Genomic DNA, 19,432 nt, shown 5'->3' with positions numbered 1-19,432 from the left:
GGGTTATGCTTGAATTGAAATGAAGAATGAGGGTGGGTATGTTGGTGAACTACATGATTTTGGTTAAGAATGTTGAACTCGAGTGAATTGGGTTCATGAAGGTGAAATTGAAGGATTATATTGATTTGTGGTTACATGTAGTTTCTTATGCCAAATTTGAGTTGTGGGTGTTACAAATGTATGATATGATGCTTTACATGCTTTGGATTTCCTGATTTTCAAGTACTTGGGATGATTTGTGAAGCTTGCATTTGTAGATTTTTGGTGCCATGTTGAGTGCGCCTTTGTGGCGTTGGAAAAACCAAAGGTCTTTGACTCATTCATGTCAAGCGCAGGATTGGTGGCGTCAAACGTGAGGAGAGGGATTCATCGCAAATTGAGATGACGTCGAATGTGGTTTGAATGACGTCAGACGGGATAGCATGGAAAAGTCTCTGATTTGGTGATGTTGGACCCTAATTGGCTGCCACTAAGTGCAATCAAGATAAATGCTCCTTGTCTGGACGATGTTAGGTGCCACTAAGGTAACGTCAGACAAGAGTCAAACAAAGACTCTCTAATTGATATGAGGTCGAATGTGGGTTTTGCCATGCCAAACGTGAGATCCCATGTGGGTCTCCACCTTGGTCATGTCAAACATAGTTTCGATGGCTCAACACCATGAGTGAGGCAAAGAAATCCTTACCTCAAAGGTGTCGAATGTGAGATGTTGCGACAAGTGCGGGATGCCTGGATGGAGGATGCATTTTTGGAATGTTGTACGATGAACACGAGGTAGATGTATATAAGTTCTATTGCATGTCAAATGAAGTATGAAAATTGTAGTTATATGTATATTGATTAGATGTGACATATGTAGATGTTTATATGGTATTGGACGATGATGAACATATGTCTATTGTACATATGTATGATATTGTTGATTTCTACATATATTGACTGAATGTGATGTATATAGACGATGTACGGTTAGGTGTAAAGGTTGAAAATGTGATCATTAAGACATTTTGGCTAACTTAGGACTTGAGGAGAGAAAATTATTTTTGAAAATTAAAGATCCCACATAAGGAATCTTGGAGTGGTGATCGGATAAGCTACTATTGAAAAATCCTCCTTGAGTAGTTGTATCTCTTAGAGTGAGTTTTGAGGTGTATATAGTCTCTTCTAGGTCCTTAGCAAGCGGTTGAGTAATGTAGGAAGTCAAGGGATACAATCCTTAACCAAATATTTGGAAAGGTTGCGTGATTCCTTAAGGTTGACCAGTGAGCTAACTCCATATGTGACTTGATAACACATGTTAAGGTTGTAGTATGTTTATATCCAACTATACCATTCTTTACTATAGAACTAGACTTTCTTAGTACAAGTGACTAAATCTAAAAAAATATGTTGTTAAGATTGATGATCCAATTCAGTTGATGGATCTATCTAGTCTAAAGATGATCGGGTTGATTCGATAGGGTCGAGCCACTTAGACTATTCTATTGCGTTAACAAATTTCTATAGACAAATGCATGACGATGCATTGGTTGAAATGTTTGCATATGATGTATGTTATAATGTGTTCATATGCATTGTTGGATGTCTTATTTGACGTGATTTGAATGAGATACATGTTTGCTAAGGAGTGTTTAACTTGCATGTATGGTTACGGTATGATGTTGTATGATATATAATTATTTTTATGCTTACATGTTTTTGAAATTTAGTTTATCTTTATGTTTTTCATATAATTTGAATTGCGATGATCATATGTTATATGAGAGTAGATTGAAGATATCGATGCTTAAAAGTTGGTGATACCTTTTGTTGGTATTGGTGCTACTTGTTATAACTTGTATAACCACACTTAACCGATATTAGAACATGAGATTATTTTGAAATTACTGTATGCTTGTATATATATCTTGTTTATATTAATAAGAGTGCTTTACTTTTATATTCACGTCTTATATTATATATGATAGATTTCTTCCTTAGTCCAATATGTTATAGTAATATAATTTTCACTACTAATAATAATTTTATATAATATAACGATCATGATAGGTCGCTACAAATTAATTAATATTAATATGTAAATAAATAATCTAGTTTCACTTTAACTCAATTATTTAATTATTGATAAAATATAATTAAAATATCAAATAAAGATTTTTAAAATTTTAACATTAATTTACATAGTGATTAGTATTTTAATAAAACAAATATTTTAATTATAATCTCAATTTCAATGTTAGTCAAGAAAAATTAAATGTTAAATAATGAAATTAAGAAAGTTGTTTTAGTATATTTTAAAAAAATAATTAATAAGAAAAAGTACTAATTTGATTTAATATAAAATTTAAAAAATGTGGGCCGAATGAGTTTTTTTCTTTTTTATACTTTTCATGTTTAAAATGAACACGGACCTCACCTTTGTCGTCTTTTCACTCTGAAAAAGTAACGACGACCTTCACTGCAGTAGCGTTGTCACCGCAACAACCATCGGCAAAACGCCGTCGTTTAAAGAAGCCACGTAGATCCACTGCGATACTCGATTCAATTCCACGCTACCGTACAATTAGAAGAATCAGGTTCAAAATTCCATCGCAATTTCGTTATCTTTATTTCCTTCAATTCAAGCTTGCCTTCCAATTTCCAGGCTAATTCCTCAATCGTTTCACCCGTAGCTTCAGTTTCCGGTGCTCTAGAAATTATAGTTAGATTTTTGCTCCGATATTTTATTTGCATGACTGCTGCAAAGGTTTCTGCTCAGTGTCTTGGTGCTCGAGTGTTGCACTAGTTATTCGAATTGGACAATTGGCAAGAGGGTAATATCGATTTGTGAGAGGATTAGGGTTTTCACTAAGGTTTAAGTGATTTATAGGGTTTATATATAAAAGGCTAGCCAGTGGCAGTAGCATTAACACGGTACAGTTGTTCTGAGTTTGATCCAATCGAAATTGGGGTGTCCCTTTGATGATGGTAGATTGAGGATGGTGAGGTTTTTAGGGTTGACTCTTGGCTATGCAGAAGAACCCCGAGAAATAGCGTCAAGGTCTAACCTGACCAGTGAGTCTGGTGAAAATGGGTGGCTCATCAGATTCTTTGACTCGGCGTTCTTCTGCGAGTGGATTGCTGTTAGCTACCTGTACAAGCATGATCATGCTGGGGTGCGTGATTATCTCTGTAATAGAATGTATACTCTTCCTTTGCAAGGTGTTGAGAGTTATTTGTTCCAGATATGTTACATGATGATACATAAGCCTAGTCCGTCCTTGGATAAATATGTGATAGATGTGTGCTCGAAGTCACTTAAGATTGCTTTGAAGGTACATTGGTTCTTGATGGCGGAGCTTGAGGACTCTGATGATAATGAAGGGATTAGGAGTATTCAGGAGAAGTGTCAGTTCGCTGCCACGTTGATGGGTGAGTGGCCACCTCTAATACGGCCTCAAACTGAACCTCCTAGTCCTGGAGGCAAAAGCCAAGTTTTAAATAGGTTACTATCATCGAAAAATCGATTGTTGTCACTAACATCCTCACCGCCTTCTCAAAAGTCTTTATCATTTTCACCTTTCTCTGGAAACAATTTGCAAGAGGATGGCAACCCAGTGTCTCCTGATGAGAACAGGATATTTAAGAAGTTAATGCCAGGTCAGAAGGTTAGGGATGCTTTGCTTTTTCGGAAGTCAGTGGACAAAGATGATGAGGCTTCTGAAAAGGATGGTTTTTTCAAGAGGCTTTTGAGAGATAGCAAAGGTGATGATGAACTGGGCCAAAAAATTCGTGATGCATTACTGTTTAGGAAGTCATCTGTGAAAGACGATGAAGACTCTGAAAAAGATAATTTCTTTAAAAGGTTCTTAAGGGACAGTAGAGGTGACGATGAAGACTCAGAAAAGGATGGTTTCTTTCGGAGACTCTTAAGAGACAGTAGAAGTGAAGATGAAGATGTAGCTTCAAGCTCAGAGGGGTTATTTAAGAGATTGTTTCGTGATAGCAAAAATGATTCTGAGGACAGAATACACACTAAAACAATAGAAGATGAAGATAAAGAGGGTTTTTTCCGAAAGTTTTTTCGGGAGAAATTTGAAGATAGGAAGGATGGGAGTGATAGGAATGAAAACAGAGATGTTGCTAATTTTGAAGAGAAAAATGGCAAACCTGCTGAAGAGGATGAAAAGGAAGGGTTTTTTCGGAAATTATTCAAGGATAAATTTGAGGACAAGAAAGATACAAATGATAAAATTGAAGAGGCTACTACCAATGGTGAGGAAGAAGAGTCTTCTGAGTTTTCCTTGTTCAAAAGACTATTTCGTGTGCACCCTGAAGATGCTAAAAGTAGTCTGGCCAATGAAAACAGCAATAGTGGTGGCTTATTTGAAAGTAGTCCAGGTACAGAGAATTTTTTCCGTAAATTGTTCAGAGACCGTGACCGATCAATTGAAGATTCAGAACTTTTGGGTCCAAAAAGACTGAAAGAGGTCTGTTTAATATTTAATTATGATTTGGTTCATTTCTATGGTGAAGTTATGAATATAAAGCAAAAAAGTGTGAATGGAACATATATACAGACTCCTATTTATTTACATTTAATCATTAAAGTTGCTTAATGACTCTTTCTGATAGAAAGTCTGTTTTACAATCATACAATGTCCATTTGGACTCTGACATTGCATAAATTTTTGTAACACCGTTTTATTGGCCTGGCTACCTGCAGTCACCCCTGGCTCTGCTTTGAAATTTTCAAAATTGCATAGTTTCCATCATTTGTTTTTCAGTTGACTCCCCTGTGGAAATTACCACTTTTCTGTTGACAGCCATAAAGTTTTTATATTTTGGTTCTTAATGTTTAAGTCTATCGCTTCTTCAAATTCTATATTGAACATTGGAATGCTTTTGAATACTTAGACATGCAGTGAAAAATGACCTTGCATTAGCATTTAATCTGGTGTCATTACAACAGGGTATTATTATGGGAAATAATCAATTTAGTGCTAAATAACCGAAGTGCATGTGTTAGGAACCCAATATATAAACAGTCAATTAAAATATTAAACTGAGAGAGAATTGTATTATTATCGATGAAAGGAAAATTCAGCGGGCAAAGTTCCTAATACCACAGAGCAATGCTTCTTCAGAGAGCTAGTGCTCTCTGTCCATAACAAAATAACTGATTCACATCCAACAAGGATGCTCTCTCTCTGTCTACTCATTTCCTATATACCCAATACCCCTTACAGGATTGGCAATTCAGTTGCATCCCTTGCCACCTCATCATTTTGTTTCAGCCCTCTCCTATTTCTCCTCACATAGACTCTCCACAGCTTGGGCTTGGACAATTGATCCCATAATTGCCCACTCGGACCCAAGTCCACTTCTGCAGTCCTAACAACATGTTTCTTTCTATTCATAGCTAGCATCAAAACCAACTGTTTTCCTGTTGTTTACTATATAACTTTCCAGTCATCCCAGGCTTCAATTCTAATCAAATAAAAGCTCCCAGCTTGACAGTTTTTCCCTCCTTTATTTATTGAATTGATATAAATTTTCTAGTGTTAGAAAGGCCTCATACTTATTCATACTATATTCAACTAATATATTTTTATGAAATGATAAATGATTTGTTAGAGATTTAATAAAGCCATTCATGAGCCATTGCCTAACAACTTATGCTTTAAGGAAACTTAGCCCTTAACAAGGTATTGGATCCTTTATGATCAGTTGGTTAAAAAATTCAATCCTTGCTACCCTTGTTCTTCAAAATAAATACTGATTTTCAGCACATTTTAAAAATAGGCCTTTCTATCAAGGACTTTTGCTTGAGGCGGCATGATAGAGACGTAGTAAAGCCATTGGTGAGCTTTTATTAGAGTTGGTCTTTGAGATATAAGACAAAAACATTTTTTCTGAGAAATCAATTTAAATAAACAATGGTATTACTTCCGTTCTTATATATAAGAAACAAATACCTAATTCATCAAGACCAATAAAAGTAGTTAAATTAGTTAGTTATAATTAATAATGTCACAATTTGAAATTTTATTTCAAAAATACTCATAGAATTAAATAGTATAGGTGGTAGTTGTATTTAATGACACTAATCAAAAGTCAAGGAATAATTTTTTCAACCAATGAGCATGAGTTATACTATTAGTTGTCTAATAAATGCATTCACTTTCATGGAAAATGAGTAGAAGACTCATTAATAAACTCATAATAAATGAAGGGTATAAAAGACGATTACCATTTAATACATTTAAAAGTAGACACATGTTTCTTATAATTAAGTCCAAAATAAGACTATCATTTGTTTCTTATATATAGGAATAAGAAACATCATATATTTTATAAACATGATATATTGCATGCATGATTGCATGACATCATAAATGTTTGATGTTTGTAATGTCTCTGATTGTAGTTGTAGCTCTTAGGAGTACTAAATTACTAATAATATTTATGCATTGTGGAATTTATTTTCATTTTTTCCTTTAAGTTTTGTTAGTTTTTAATATAAGATAAAGGGTAGTATGTCATCACATTGTTATGCCTCATTGGTGGTTATCATATTATTTTGGCAGAAGCATCCTGGATCCCCAAAGCAGCAAAGTGAAAAATTAAGCACAAAGCCACCACTACCAATTAGTCCATCTCAGTTCCGGAAAGGGGCTTACCATGACTCATTGGAGTTTGTGCAGTCATTATGTGATACGTCATATGGGTTAGTGGATGTATTTCCTATTGAAGATCGCAAAAGTGCTCTTCGTGAGGTTATTTCCTTAAATTTTTCTTCAATGCTTTCTCCATCTAGTAAACATAGTTAAAGACAGAAGTATGTTTGTTTTGTATTTGTTTTTTAAGTTTCCTTTTCTGACTCATTCTTTGTTATTCTTATATTTCTAGGCACTAGTAGAAATCAATCTACACGTAGCAGAGGTTCAGAACACTGGAGGTACTTACCCATTATTTATATTATTTAAGTGCTGTTCATTTAAGGCAACAGATTCCTGTATATTTTTGTATGTTTCTACCGAGGTGGTTAAATTTTATCTCCAAAGAGTGTGGTCTGATTTTCTTTTGGATTTTTGATTCCTGATTTTTTTCAGTGGCAGTAATGTTGCTTTAATGCTTTATTGGTTCAGATCTAGAGGTTTTACACATGCTTTTTCTTGTTCCTTTCAATATTTAACCAAATAACTGGCTTTACGGAGCCTCCATGAGTTTACATAAACTCTTGAGTTTGAGAAATTTAGTAAGTTGTGCATTGAAGAAAGTTAGTTGAAGGGAGATGGGCCCAGCCTATTTTTTTTATTTATCAGTATAATGACAAGATAAGTTGTTCTTTGTGTTTTTCAGTAGACAACAAGATAAAGAGAACAAAAATAGCTGAAATGTGGGGCTCTCCAATATGTTTTATAAACAAGTCATGGAAAACAAATTTTAAAACAATAAAATATTAAATACCCATTCAAACATTTTTTTCTTATAACAAAAAAATGTTCTAGGAAACAGGGATCAAACTGCCTAGTTTTTGGTTTTGCTGACAGTCTATTTCTAAGAGAATCCTTGGAAAAGTATTTCTATTATGTGTATACAATTACTATAATGATATGTCCTTTTCACGTGTGCTGAATGCCAATTAAGTTGCTGCATTTTCCGTTGCTTATGCTAAGTATATTTCACTTAACTCCCTGCTATATGAATCTTGTATATATTTCTAGGAGTTTGTTTTCCATTGGGGAAGGGCATGTATCGTGTGCTTAATATACCTGAAGATGAAGCTGTTCTCTTGAATTCTAGGGAGAAGGCACCTTACCTGATCTGTGTAGAAGTTTTGAGATGTGAAATGCCAAGGTATTATTTGGATAATACTCCTCGACATTGTGAAGATTAATAGTAAAGTGAAAAGCATATTATTTATATTTTCCCTTCCCTGCAAATTGTTTGTGATAGTAATTCCAAGGAGGCATCCAGTTCTCAGAAACTTTCTCAAGGGGGAATCCCTTTGGCAAATGGAGATGCTCTCTTGCAAAAACCACCCCCTTGGGCTTATCCATTACAGACAGCACAAGAGGTGTACCGCAATAGCAATGATAGGATGTCCAGTTCGACTGCTCACGCAATTGACCAGGCAATGACTCATGTATCTGAGGCAAAAATCAAATTTGTTCGTGTGAATCTTTCCTTGGAAACACAGTTAAATGGTCAGCCAGAGAAGATTGAAGTGGCTGATCTACATAGTGGCAGTCAGCGTTCTGCTTCAATTCATAGAGAGGGTATGTATGAACCAGCAGCAGCAGGATGTGGCAGTGATTTGGAATGGGTTCGAGTAGTTTTGACAGCTGATCCCGGGGTTAGATTGGAAGATATTGAGGATCAAGCACCACCTCGGAGGAAGGAACATCGCCGTGTTCCAAGTACGGTGGCAATAGAGGAAGTAAAGGTGAGCTTTTGTGTGCTTTTTCACTGTTATTAATGTTGCTATTGACATTATTTTTGTCTAAGCTTCTATTGATCCGTTTTTGAGTCAATTTGGTAGAGTGATTTGTTGGTAAAGAAAATCAGCCATGTCTCCTTAACAAACTACTTGTCATATATCTGTCTGTTGGTCTGGTTCCTCCTGGCATTATGCAACCTATGATGAAAGAAATTAATGTTTATTTCAATTTTTCATCAATCAATGGGTCAATTAGGATTTTTTTAATCAATGGTTGTCAAAGTGGACTGTGTGCTTTGAAGTGCCCAAATTCATTTTCTTTTTCTCCTCTCTAACAGTATATGTCCAGTGATCACTGTGACTTTTATCACTCTCTTATAGTTTTTCCATTTTCCCTTAACAAGCATGCCAGCAGACTGTGTATTTTTCTACTCCCTTCATTTCAAATTTGTCATTAGTCCTGTCTCTGTTGACAATGTTGTCCTTTGTTTTTTGTAATTATGTATTGTTTAATGACAAGTTGGAGTTCAAATTCCCCATTGCTTATAATATCAGGAATCTTTAAATATAAATGTGTTATGATGTCTATGAAATCCTATTTCATATTTCCTCTTCATTTCCCTTTTTTAAAATGGACTCACGCATTAACTCTGATGGCTACTATTCTTCTTTCTTGTGGTTGATTGAAACTGTCTTAGTTGACATTTAAATTAGTCAACTATCAACTTCCAGTTGTGTATATCCTTTAGATTGAAACTTTTGTAATATCTTTATATTGGTGTAATGGTGTCTGTAGGCAAAAGTATTAACTCAGCTGATAAGTTTTATATGTGTAGTTTCTGTGAATTATGAAGAACTCCCTGGTTCTTAAATTGTTACTCTATCATGTTGTTGGAGCAGCATAAGGTTCACTGTTTTTCAGCGCATATGGATTCATGTCTGCTAGTTGGTCTATTAGATGCTCCAAGTATTGTGCATTTAAATTTACTAGTTAACTTGTTAGGTATTCCGTGCATGTTTTGTAATGCTATACAAGTAATGGACATAATAACAATTCAGAATATAATTGCTCTTATGATGATCTTATTACTTTTACGGTCATGTATGATGTAATGAAATAGCATAATCAAGAACTTGAAATATTAAATTATACAATATGCAGGACAGATGGTGACATTAGCTAGTAATGTTAGTTATTTGCAACAATCTGTTTTAGTGAAATATTCCGCCTTTAACACTATGGCATGTAATTTAAACAAATGTTGGTTTTGAATAGGGACTATATTTTAATACACCTTTCTTTTTGTTGTCTTTGTTTGGCATTTCCTAGCCCGTTTACAATTTATTTTCAAGCATTGTGATTACAATGAGGAAATAAATAACCATTTGAGTGGTTATTTAGTTCTAAATGAATAAAAATAAATGGGCTAAATAACCACTTCATTTAATTTTCCCCTTATTGTAATTATGTGTCAAAAGAATTCCTTAATTGGAAGAATATTTATTTTTTATTGTCAACATTTGAACTTTGGTAGGCTGCGGCAGCAAAAGGGGAAGCACCTCTTGGACTCCCTTTGAAAGGTGCTGGTCAAGATTCATCCGATGCGCAACCAAGGGTAAGCCATAACTATTGAAGTTTGCTTTTACTTAACATCAGGGTTGTGTAGTTATCAAACATGACATTATTCCTCCCAACAGGCTAATGGAATTACTCCCAAAGCCAGTGATGCCTTGTCTGGTGAACTTTGGGAGGCAAAGAAGGATAGGATATGCAAGGCTTCCATATATGGGAAGTTACCTGGTTGGGACTTGAGATCTGTAAGTGCATGTTTTAAGCTAAAGAATTTGCTTTACATGTAGTTGTTTACTTATTTTTGGAAACTTCTTGAAGATATGAACTTGATATATTAATAAAAGTGGTAATATTTTTATGCATAACAGGAAAAAGGATCCAACCCAAGGATCTCTAGATCACTTTATTTTACTATCTAATAGCAAATCTTACCATTTGTTACAATTTAAATCTATTTGATTACTTTGTAAATTTATATTTGAAAATATTGATTTGGAGTCAAGATCATGTTTATAAATGTGTGTTGTTATTTCTGGTTGGGACTGGGAGGGGAGGGTTTAAGAATGTTGTACTGTTATAAATCATACTTTTTCTTACTAAAAGTTCAGTGCTTTGGATTGTGGGCATAAAAATATTGCAGTCAAATTATTTTCAAAATGTTTTTTACTGTTAAACTTGAAATTTGTGCCTTAAAAGTGGTTAAAAATATCAGTGAAACAACAATCTGAAATTTTTTACTTGCTTTGTGGAAAAAAGCATCACCGATTTTAGGATTGAAGGCCGAAAACTGTTATGAAAATGTGCTGGCCCTGAATATTGTCTGTATAAATAGTTCCTTAATTCTTTGTGTGGTGTTAGATTTTGTGGGTAGATCCTTATTGTACATAACATGGCAAAGTTCTCATAATAGATTCAGGCTTGAAATATATACAGTACTTAACAAACAATATTTTCACCTTTGGGTAAAAAGTACATTATCATGTCTTTTTTTTTTTTTAATGCTTTTTATAAGTATGTTTGGCTTTTTGTGTACCGTATTAGTCATTTGTTTTCTGTTTCAGAACATGTGCTTTACTTTGTATCACTAATCTTTTAAGCATGATGGTGCATTTTTCCCATTCTCACGTAGGTTATTGTAAAGAGTGGTGATGATTGCAGGCAGGAGCATCTGGCTGTTCAACTTATTTCTCACTTCTATGGTAGACGGTCTTTCAGATCCTTTCCCCTCTTCATGTACAGAATTTAGTCATTCTTGTTTTGAAGTGTTCTGTCTTTTGTATCTTGTTTCCCACGACTCTTGTTTATGTGATGAAGTTTCTACTTGTCTTGTTTAGGATCTGAATGACAGGAAACTTGTTTTGTTAAGAATTAGGAAGTTTCTACTTGTTTTAGATCTATTAGATATAAAACTATTCATGTGCCTTTACTAGGGTTGCTAGGGTTGGGCAAAAAGCTGTATGAACCAAATTAACTTTAAACTGAACCAAAATCAAGCCTTTAATGACCCAACTTCTTGAAACTGGTTCGTTTCTAATCCAGTTCTTTTAACTCCAAAGTACATCTATTATTGTATATGATTTGGTGAGTTTAAACAACAAAATTCTTGTTCAAGCTATTGTATTTTCTTTTCTTTTCAAATGCTTCCCTGGATCCAAATGAAGCCTTTTTAATCTTTAAATGTTAGAACATGTTTTATCAACTATTCCTTAGAAATTTCATTCTCCTTTTATTTTGTAAGTCATGTAAGGCTCTCATTATATAATAATACAATGTTATTCATAATCTCAGTTTAAGTTTTGTTGTGGATGTGCACTTTGAGAATTGATAAATCTATTTGTTTGCAGTTTCTAATGCAGTGGTTTTAAGTTGAAACGTGTACTAAAGCATGAATGAAATTGTCTAATGAGCAAGTTGGATTAAATTCTCCTAAGAGCTGCTGTTGAAACATATTAGATCATATTTTATTAGTAAATTATACCGGTACCTCTTGAGGTTTCGTAAAATTGTACTGAAATTCCTGTTTTTTTAACGTTTACAGTAACCTCTCTTATAGGAGGTCACAGTGTAATGTTTTTTCAAATTATTAGGGAGGGGGGTGGGTTAATGTAATCTCTAAGGGGTGTTAGTGTAATGTTTTTTAAACAATTAAGGGGTCATTGTAGGTGTAAAAAAAGCAGGGGATATTTGTGTAATTTCATGAAATCTTAGGGGTATTAATGCAATTTACTCTTTTTTTATTTTGTTCTGAATTCTGAAGTGAGTTTAAACCAGGATACAGCCTTTTGTTTCTCTGTGTTTCATTACATGTTGCTTAAAATCATTGGATTTTTTATGCTAGATATTTTCCAAGAAGCTGGTCTACCCCTCTGGCTGCGCCCGTATGAAGTTTTATGTACTTCTTCGTATACAGCTCTTATTGAAACAATTCCAGATACGGTAATTCTGTCCTCATACATTTTAATGTATTGAAATGTCCAAGTTTCTCTCTTTATTATTAAAAAATATTGTTGCTCTCTAGGCTTCTATACACTCTATCAAAAGTAGATATCCCAACATCTCAAGTTTACGTGAATTCTTCAATGCTAAGTATCAAGAAAATTCTCCCAGTTTTAAACTGGCCCAGGTATTTTAGAGATGCATTGCTGCTGCACTGAGTTATTGTAGACTGAACTTGTTAATCTTATAATTTGCAAGGACTTCTTAATTGGCATTTGTTTCACTACTATACACTATGTTTTACTTTCCTTGTCCCTTCCCCTTTCTCATTTGGCAATACTCTAATTTCACATTTCACATTTTGTTATATAGACAGCTAATATAATTCCACTTTGTTTTTTTTAACTTTCACATAAAGAAAAGGAACATAAATGATTTATGTTGGGAGGAGTGCTAGCCACAACAATGTTGTCAAGATCAAGATCCTACTTAGGATCTAGGGGAGGGTTGCAACATTGTAAAACATAGGATCGTAACAAGGATCAAAAGATCCTACCAAAAATATAAAAACATATTTTGACTCAAAAGTGTGAAGGTGTGATAAATGATATTATCATTAGGTACTACATTGAATAATATCACTAAAATTCAGTTAAAAGTTTTAAGTATTTATTTTATAGTTATTGTATTATTTTATAAATATTTGTACAAGTATTATTAATATTTCAATGTATTCTATATAATATTTATGCAAAAACAACAGAAGCTAATATAACATAAAAACCAAAAGAATATCATACAAGATACAACAGGAAAGATATCTCGAAGGCCAAAGCCCAAACCCCAAAAGAACCCAACTCATGAGTTTTAGGGAAAATAAAAAGAAAAAGAAGAAGATCAAGAGAGGGCATGGATGGATAGAGTGCAAAACAGGGCACCCAGTCATGCAGAGAGAGGGTCGAGAATCAGAGTCTGGACTGAGAAAGACTGAATGCAGACCACAGGGACAGCTGCACTACAACAAACAAACCCAAACAATCACAGCAGAGAGGATTGAGTTGAGACCGAGAGATGAGAGGATGAAAAAATCAAGGAGGGAAAGAGAAGCTGGGCAGTGTTCATCTGAAAATGGGGGAGAAGCAGAAAGTATCAGTTTAGAGCATAAAAAAATGGGTTAAAACAAATCTGGGAAAACCAGGTTGTGCAACTGGAGCCAGAAAATCCCTGCTCACAAGATCGGAGAAAATGCCATTTTCACGATTTTACACCGGTCCTACTACGATCTTACTCTGATCCCACCAGTTAACGATATTACACACGATCCGGCTTGGAAGCAGGGAGCAAGATCGTGAAATTGTGCGAGTTCATGATTTTTCTTGCTATCTTGACAAACAACATGCAAAATACTTTCTCCTACTGGTCGAAATTCAAGTGGTCTTGCTAATCTAGGAATGGGACCCACCAAATGGGGAATCAGATCCACATGAATTCCACCACTCGATATAAGTGTGTCGGAAAGATTGTGTTAGGGAATGTGTTGTTAGCATTTATTAGTTTTTCTATTAGTTTATCTTTAGAAGGATTCATTGGCCACCTCCTTTATTTCAATATTTGGGTATCCTTTCTTTCCTTGCAACAAATCTTTATCTAAACAAAATGAGAAGAGTTGTCAAAAACCATGTAAAGAAAATGCATCATCAATAAGTTTATTGTTTAAGAAGTTCCTCTACATTCAAGATCTCCTTGACATTTATTAGGACTGAAGGAAAAGGAATCAGACGTTTTTCCTTGAAAGACCTTAAGCTAATTATTTGTTTAGAACAGATGTTTGTGGTATTCTGGATCTTTTTGTGCTTCAGTTGGACAAAAGGGCAGTGGACTTCTCGAATCACCATTCACCTGTCAAATGCCTGAATTAGGCCATCATCATTCCCAACTCCCAAGATGCATATAGATTAAATAACTGGGTGAAATTTGGTGGATATGATTAATGTTATACACCTCAGAATTGAACTTTTAACTTAAAAATATTATATGGAACATGTAACTTAATTACTTAATGCTTCAACAATGTTGCTTATAGTAAATATTCTTGTTAAAATGACACAAAACACCCCCTCCTGTCCTCCCTCGTGTGCTACCCGAGGGATTTAACACATGGGCTGTTAGAATATATGAAAATATCTTATTATACCTTTGAGTATCGCAGATTGTGCTTTAGGATTAGTTTCCTCATTTCCCATTATCTCTTGGGATTGGTTACCATATTTTATCATCTCCTGATTTGCTTCAACTATGTCCAAGAACAAGGCCAAGATTTTATGGCAATGTTCACTTATCCATTTCTCTAGTGTATTAGTCAATCCTACGTAGCAGCATGGAACTGACACCAAAATGCTACAGTTGTATTGAGGATTATGGAGTGACTGCAACACCAAAAATAGCAGATACATAATGTAGAAATGGCTGATGCTCATAGTACATGCTTAACTCGAAAATTATTCAGAATTTGAGGCATTTTGTCATGAAAACTTAAAATTCACTACTTAAGGACGCAATCATCATTTATATAAAGCATGACAACAATAAGTCATTATCAATAAAAGGCATAACAAAACAAGGGCAGGTTTCACCAGAGAACGATGGAACTGAGGCTGAGAATCCAGAAGCACAGAAACTGCCACAGGGCAAAAAGCTGCACGAAACAGGTGTGTGGCTGTGGGCTGATTGGACTTGCCAAGACACAAGGCAGAGAGTGCCAAATAGTTGTAGCCTGGTTGGAACTTGCCGAAACAAGGGCTGGCTACTGGAATGAAACTGAAACTAGGACAGGGATTTGCCTTTGTGAGCCCAAAAGGTTGTGAAATCCTGTTGGTTTTCTGTATGTGATGGTTGTGACCGAAGGAACAGAGTTATCTAGCATTAAGATGAACATATGGCAATGTATATTGGATAAAATATTAAAATATATACTTCTTACAAATTCAACAAAAAATATTAGATAATATATGGTGTTTAAATACTGCAAAAAATTAACATATACAAACATTTTGGTGTGTTTAAATTGAGTTTCGATACTTTGGCATATTTCTGTGCCATTTTCTGCATTATGATTTATTGTTCTTGTATCATGCTGCTGATACATTTAAATTGTTGAGCAATGGTTTTCTTTTAGGTTCTGCTTCTCAGCATCCCTTTCTGGGATGCACTAGAGTTGATTTGTTTTTATCAATGTACTTTGTTTGCTCCTCACTTTCCCTCTGTCCTTTTCCTTTAATCTGGCATAACTTTTTAGTGCCATTTGTTTCACAGTTTAAATTTATAGGTATTTTTACCTTTTGAAGATGTTTGTTTAATAATTTTGTTAATTTTAACTTGTGTGATGAAGAGCACCTAGGTTTTGTTTAAAATGGAGACAATTTCATTTCTGTTATTCTGTTTTACTTTGATAATTTTACTTTGTTTCAGAGAAACTTTGTTGAAAGTATGGCAGGATATTCCCTGGTGTGCTACTTTCTGCAGGTGTGAAACCTCTTATTAACTGGTGCTTCACTTGATTGACAATTTCAATGATAAATGTTTTTGCTGTTTATTGTTTTTGAATGCCTTTTGTTCTTCCCATTTCTATTTTTCATTGTCATCCAGGTGAAGGATAGGCATAATGGGAACCTCCTATTGGATGAAGAAGGTCATATCATACATATTGATTTTGGTTTCATGCTTTCCAATTCACCTGGTGGTGTTAACTTTGAAAGTGCACCTTTCAAATTAACACGTGAGCTTCTTGAGGTAAAAACAGAGATTATTTGCTTTTTATTATACTCCCCATATTCAGATGTCCATTTGATCACAACAATTTGTGCTAGGTTATGGATTCCGATGCTGAGGGTGTTCCAAGTGAGTTCTTTGATTATTTTAAGGTGCTGATGATAACTCTTTCTGATCTTTACTTTAGAGATTGCAGATGATGATATATGCTATTGTTATCTCAAATTAATAGGATATATTGCTTTGTTCTCTGCGGTTCAGGTTTTATGCATTCAAGGCTTCCTTACTTGCCGCAAGCATGCTGAGCGCATCATTCTTCTTGTTGAGATGTTGCAGGTAATATGAATGTTAGCTCCCTGTGGTTCCATGGTCATATAATATGTAGTCTTGTTGTGTTCTCTGTCTGGTTGTGATTTGTACTTCCAGTTTCCCAAAACAGGACAATAGGTAGCTTAGATTATGGTTTCTCAAACAACCTTGCAAACTGTACTGACTGAAAATATCTCATTATATGATCGAAGAATAAGGGATTTCTCCCTCGAATACAGTGCCTAATTTGCAGAACTTCAAAGGTCTGCATTCCCAATGTCCAAAGGCTCCAATTCTCTCACAAATGACATGATACTGCTCTCTTTCCACCTCTCTTATTTAGCCAATCTGCCTTGATTCTTTTTAACTCAGCCCAAAGGACAAACAGATACAAGAAATTAACTAACAAACTAACTTTAATTACGAACAGATTGACAACTAACAGGTATCTAACATTATTTTTACATTGAATGCTGCATTCCTTCCTGCACTGTAGCTTGTGGTTCAGGAAATACTTTCCCATTCATTCATGTCAGATTTCCCCTGAATCTTTCTCTTCTTTTTTTATTGTGGTTGGGGGTGGGGGGTGTTGGTATCAGGATTCAGGTTTCCCATGCTTTAAAGGCGGTGCTCGGACAATACAGAACCTACGAAAGCGATTCCATCTCAGTTTAACTGAAGAGGTTTCAATATTAATAATATTACCTATTTAACTGTAAAATGTTTTTGTTGTGATTTCAGTGTTGTAATTTATTTTTTTGGCAGCAATGTGTCTCTTTGGTGCTTTCACTTATCAGCAGTAGCCTGGATGCTTGGAGGACACGGCAGTATGATTATTATCAGAAGGTTTTGAATGGAATATTATGAGTGTCATCTCACTTACTTTTCCATTTTGGCCAACCCGTGTATAGTGAATGCTCATCAATCAACTAATATTACATTTACAAGTCACTAAGTGGAGGTTGGTTCACTGTGGAGTGGCCTCAAAGTTTTAAACAGATGGAAGAGTTAATAGGTGGCGGTGTTCTGCCACTTTTCTCCCAGGAAGATACTAGCCGGCCAAAAAACTTGTACAGTGTACCAGGGTATAGTTACTGGAACTGGGTCTTTTTTATTTTTTCATTTCCCTCGTATCATACGAATGAAGCTCTGCTGCTTGGAGAAGTTGCATTAGCCTCCTAAATGCAGAGATAGTGCAGAGTGTACAGTGGTTTGAGCGGGACAGACCATATTTAAAATGGGTGTTGAAATGGTGACTGGGTAAACTGAACTGACTGATTGTCTTGGAAGTGTGTTCGGAAGATACGGACCTTGTACAATTTGTATGGAGGAAATGATGGACAGGTCTCCTGTATTTTTCCTGATCTCAGCTGTTAAAAGGCGTCAGTCTTCTCAGTTGATTATTCAATACCTGACCCTGGAACATTGTGATCCAGATTCTTTAACGATGTTTGATTGTTTTATGTTCTGGTTGATTTCACGGTGAAATTTGTCTCACCTTCATATCAATCGTATAAAATGTTTCAGCTTTGGTGGCATTGTATCTGGATCAGTTTTTAAATTTTACTTTTCCGATGGAATTGTAAATTTATCTCTGCATGCAACCAAGTCAAGTGTGGAATTGATGGAGGAAAAAAACAAAGAGTCTTGCAAACGGGTTGGAGGGGAAATAAGCTAAGCTAGATTAAACTTTGTTAAGCCTGGATTTGACCTTAATTGATAATATATGGTCTGATTTTGAACTGTTTATTTATATAGACTTTTTTTTAAAGATCTCACTTGATCTACATAAAAGTTTATTTTAACCCACAAGATAGCTCGAGGCTTATTTTTGCTATGATTTAACACTAAAATAGAAGTGAAAATAATTATGTTAGGTTTTATAAAAATTGAGTCAAATTTACTTATACCATATTATTAACATATTTTTAAAAATTAGGGTTTAGGATAGTAATATGACATTCATGATAGCAATTTATTTATAAACATATTTTATAATATCTTTAAATAAGACATAAACGTATTATTCAATAAATTCACTAGTTTCGTTTTTTATACTAGAACATGCTTAATATTTAAAAAGACAAATAAATGTATTTCACTTTTTTATATAAGAATATGCTTAATATCTAAAAATATAAATAAATTGCGATTTTAATACATTATAACAATTTTTATATAATAATAGTAAATATTTATTTAAATAAGTAGACTTGTTATGCTTAACAGGCTTTTAAAATTGTTTAGAGTTTAACCTTTTAACTAATTAGGCTTTAATAAAAAAAAAAGTTAATTTGACCTATTTTCTATGTATAAAAAAAAGTCTAATATAGTCGTTTGTTGTAGATTCGTTCATAGAATCTTATTAAGTTGGGTATCGTATTTTCATTCTTACTAGTAAGCACTATTGGCTAAGCAATTAATAATTATAATTTTTTTATTATTAAGAATTACAATAAGATTATATTGGACATCATGGTAGCATTTTTTTATTTAATTTTAAATTTCTTAGCCAAAGATTTTATAGAATACTGTGAGATTTTAAAACAAAAAAAAATCATCACATGAATGCACTAGGTTAAAAATGTTATAATAATAATAAATAAATAAATTATTATTCTTGTATTAAATTAATTACGTTAATTATTAATTTATAATGTGTTAATAATTTGTTGGTTTAAATTATAGTTTTAGATTTCAACTTAAATATTACGGCTTTTAGAATGTTATATACTTTATGATTTTATGTTTTCTTCTATTTAAGCTTTGAACTTGATATAAAGTTAGAATGTGATATACTTTATTCGTGAGAATTTTTTTAAAAGATATAACTTCTTTCTAAATTTCACCATGTGTATGTCAATTAATGAGGTAAGAGATTAAACTGTTTAATAAAGAATAGAAAAAGGTCATAGAAAATA

The 19,432-nt window shown here is 34.0% G+C and overlaps 1 protein-coding gene across 5 annotated transcripts; it reads left to right on the top strand.

The window, feature by feature from the left end:
- The first annotated feature begins 2,397 nt into the window (after window positions 1–2,397).
- On the top strand, window positions 2,398–18,049 carry LOC109799468 (phosphatidylinositol 4-kinase beta 1). Of its 5 annotated transcripts, none has more exons than XR_002239871.3 (16): window positions 2,399–4,469; window positions 6,570–6,758; window positions 6,892–6,940; window positions 7,710–7,842; window positions 7,942–8,431; window positions 9,961–10,041; window positions 10,124–10,243; window positions 11,128–11,197; window positions 12,337–12,434; window positions 12,517–12,621; window positions 15,903–15,956; window positions 16,080–16,223; window positions 16,301–16,331; window positions 16,464–16,538; window positions 17,111–17,194; window positions 17,277–17,331. XR_002239871.3 is itself a non-coding variant. In XM_020360040.3 (16 exons), exons 1-16 carry the CDS (start codon window positions 2,979–2,981, stop codon window positions 17,376–17,378), a joined length of 3,339 nt encoding a protein of 1,112 aa, XP_020215629.1. In that variant the 5' UTR covers window positions 2,400–2,978; the 3' UTR covers window positions 17,379–18,049. The 5 variants fall into 5 exon arrangements, 2 of the variants coding, with proteins under 2 accessions (XP_082925328.1, XP_020215629.1); XM_020360040.3 differs by having other exon boundaries at window positions 2,400–4,469; window positions 16,301–16,354; window positions 17,277–18,049; XR_002239872.3 differs by lacking the exon at window positions 16,464–16,538 and having other exon boundaries at window positions 17,277–18,049.
- The last annotated feature ends 1,383 nt before the right edge of the window (window positions 18,050–19,432 follow it).

This window comes from Cajanus cajan, chromosome 2 (genome assembly GCF_000230855.2).
Source record: "Cajanus cajan strain Asha chromosome 2, NIPB_CcT2T_4, whole genome shotgun sequence".
NCBI classification, from domain to species: domain Eukaryota; kingdom Viridiplantae; phylum Streptophyta; class Magnoliopsida; order Fabales; family Fabaceae; genus Cajanus; species Cajanus cajan.
The sequence above is the reverse complement of the archived record's forward strand: the minus strand, read 5'-3'. Positions and strand labels throughout refer to the sequence as shown.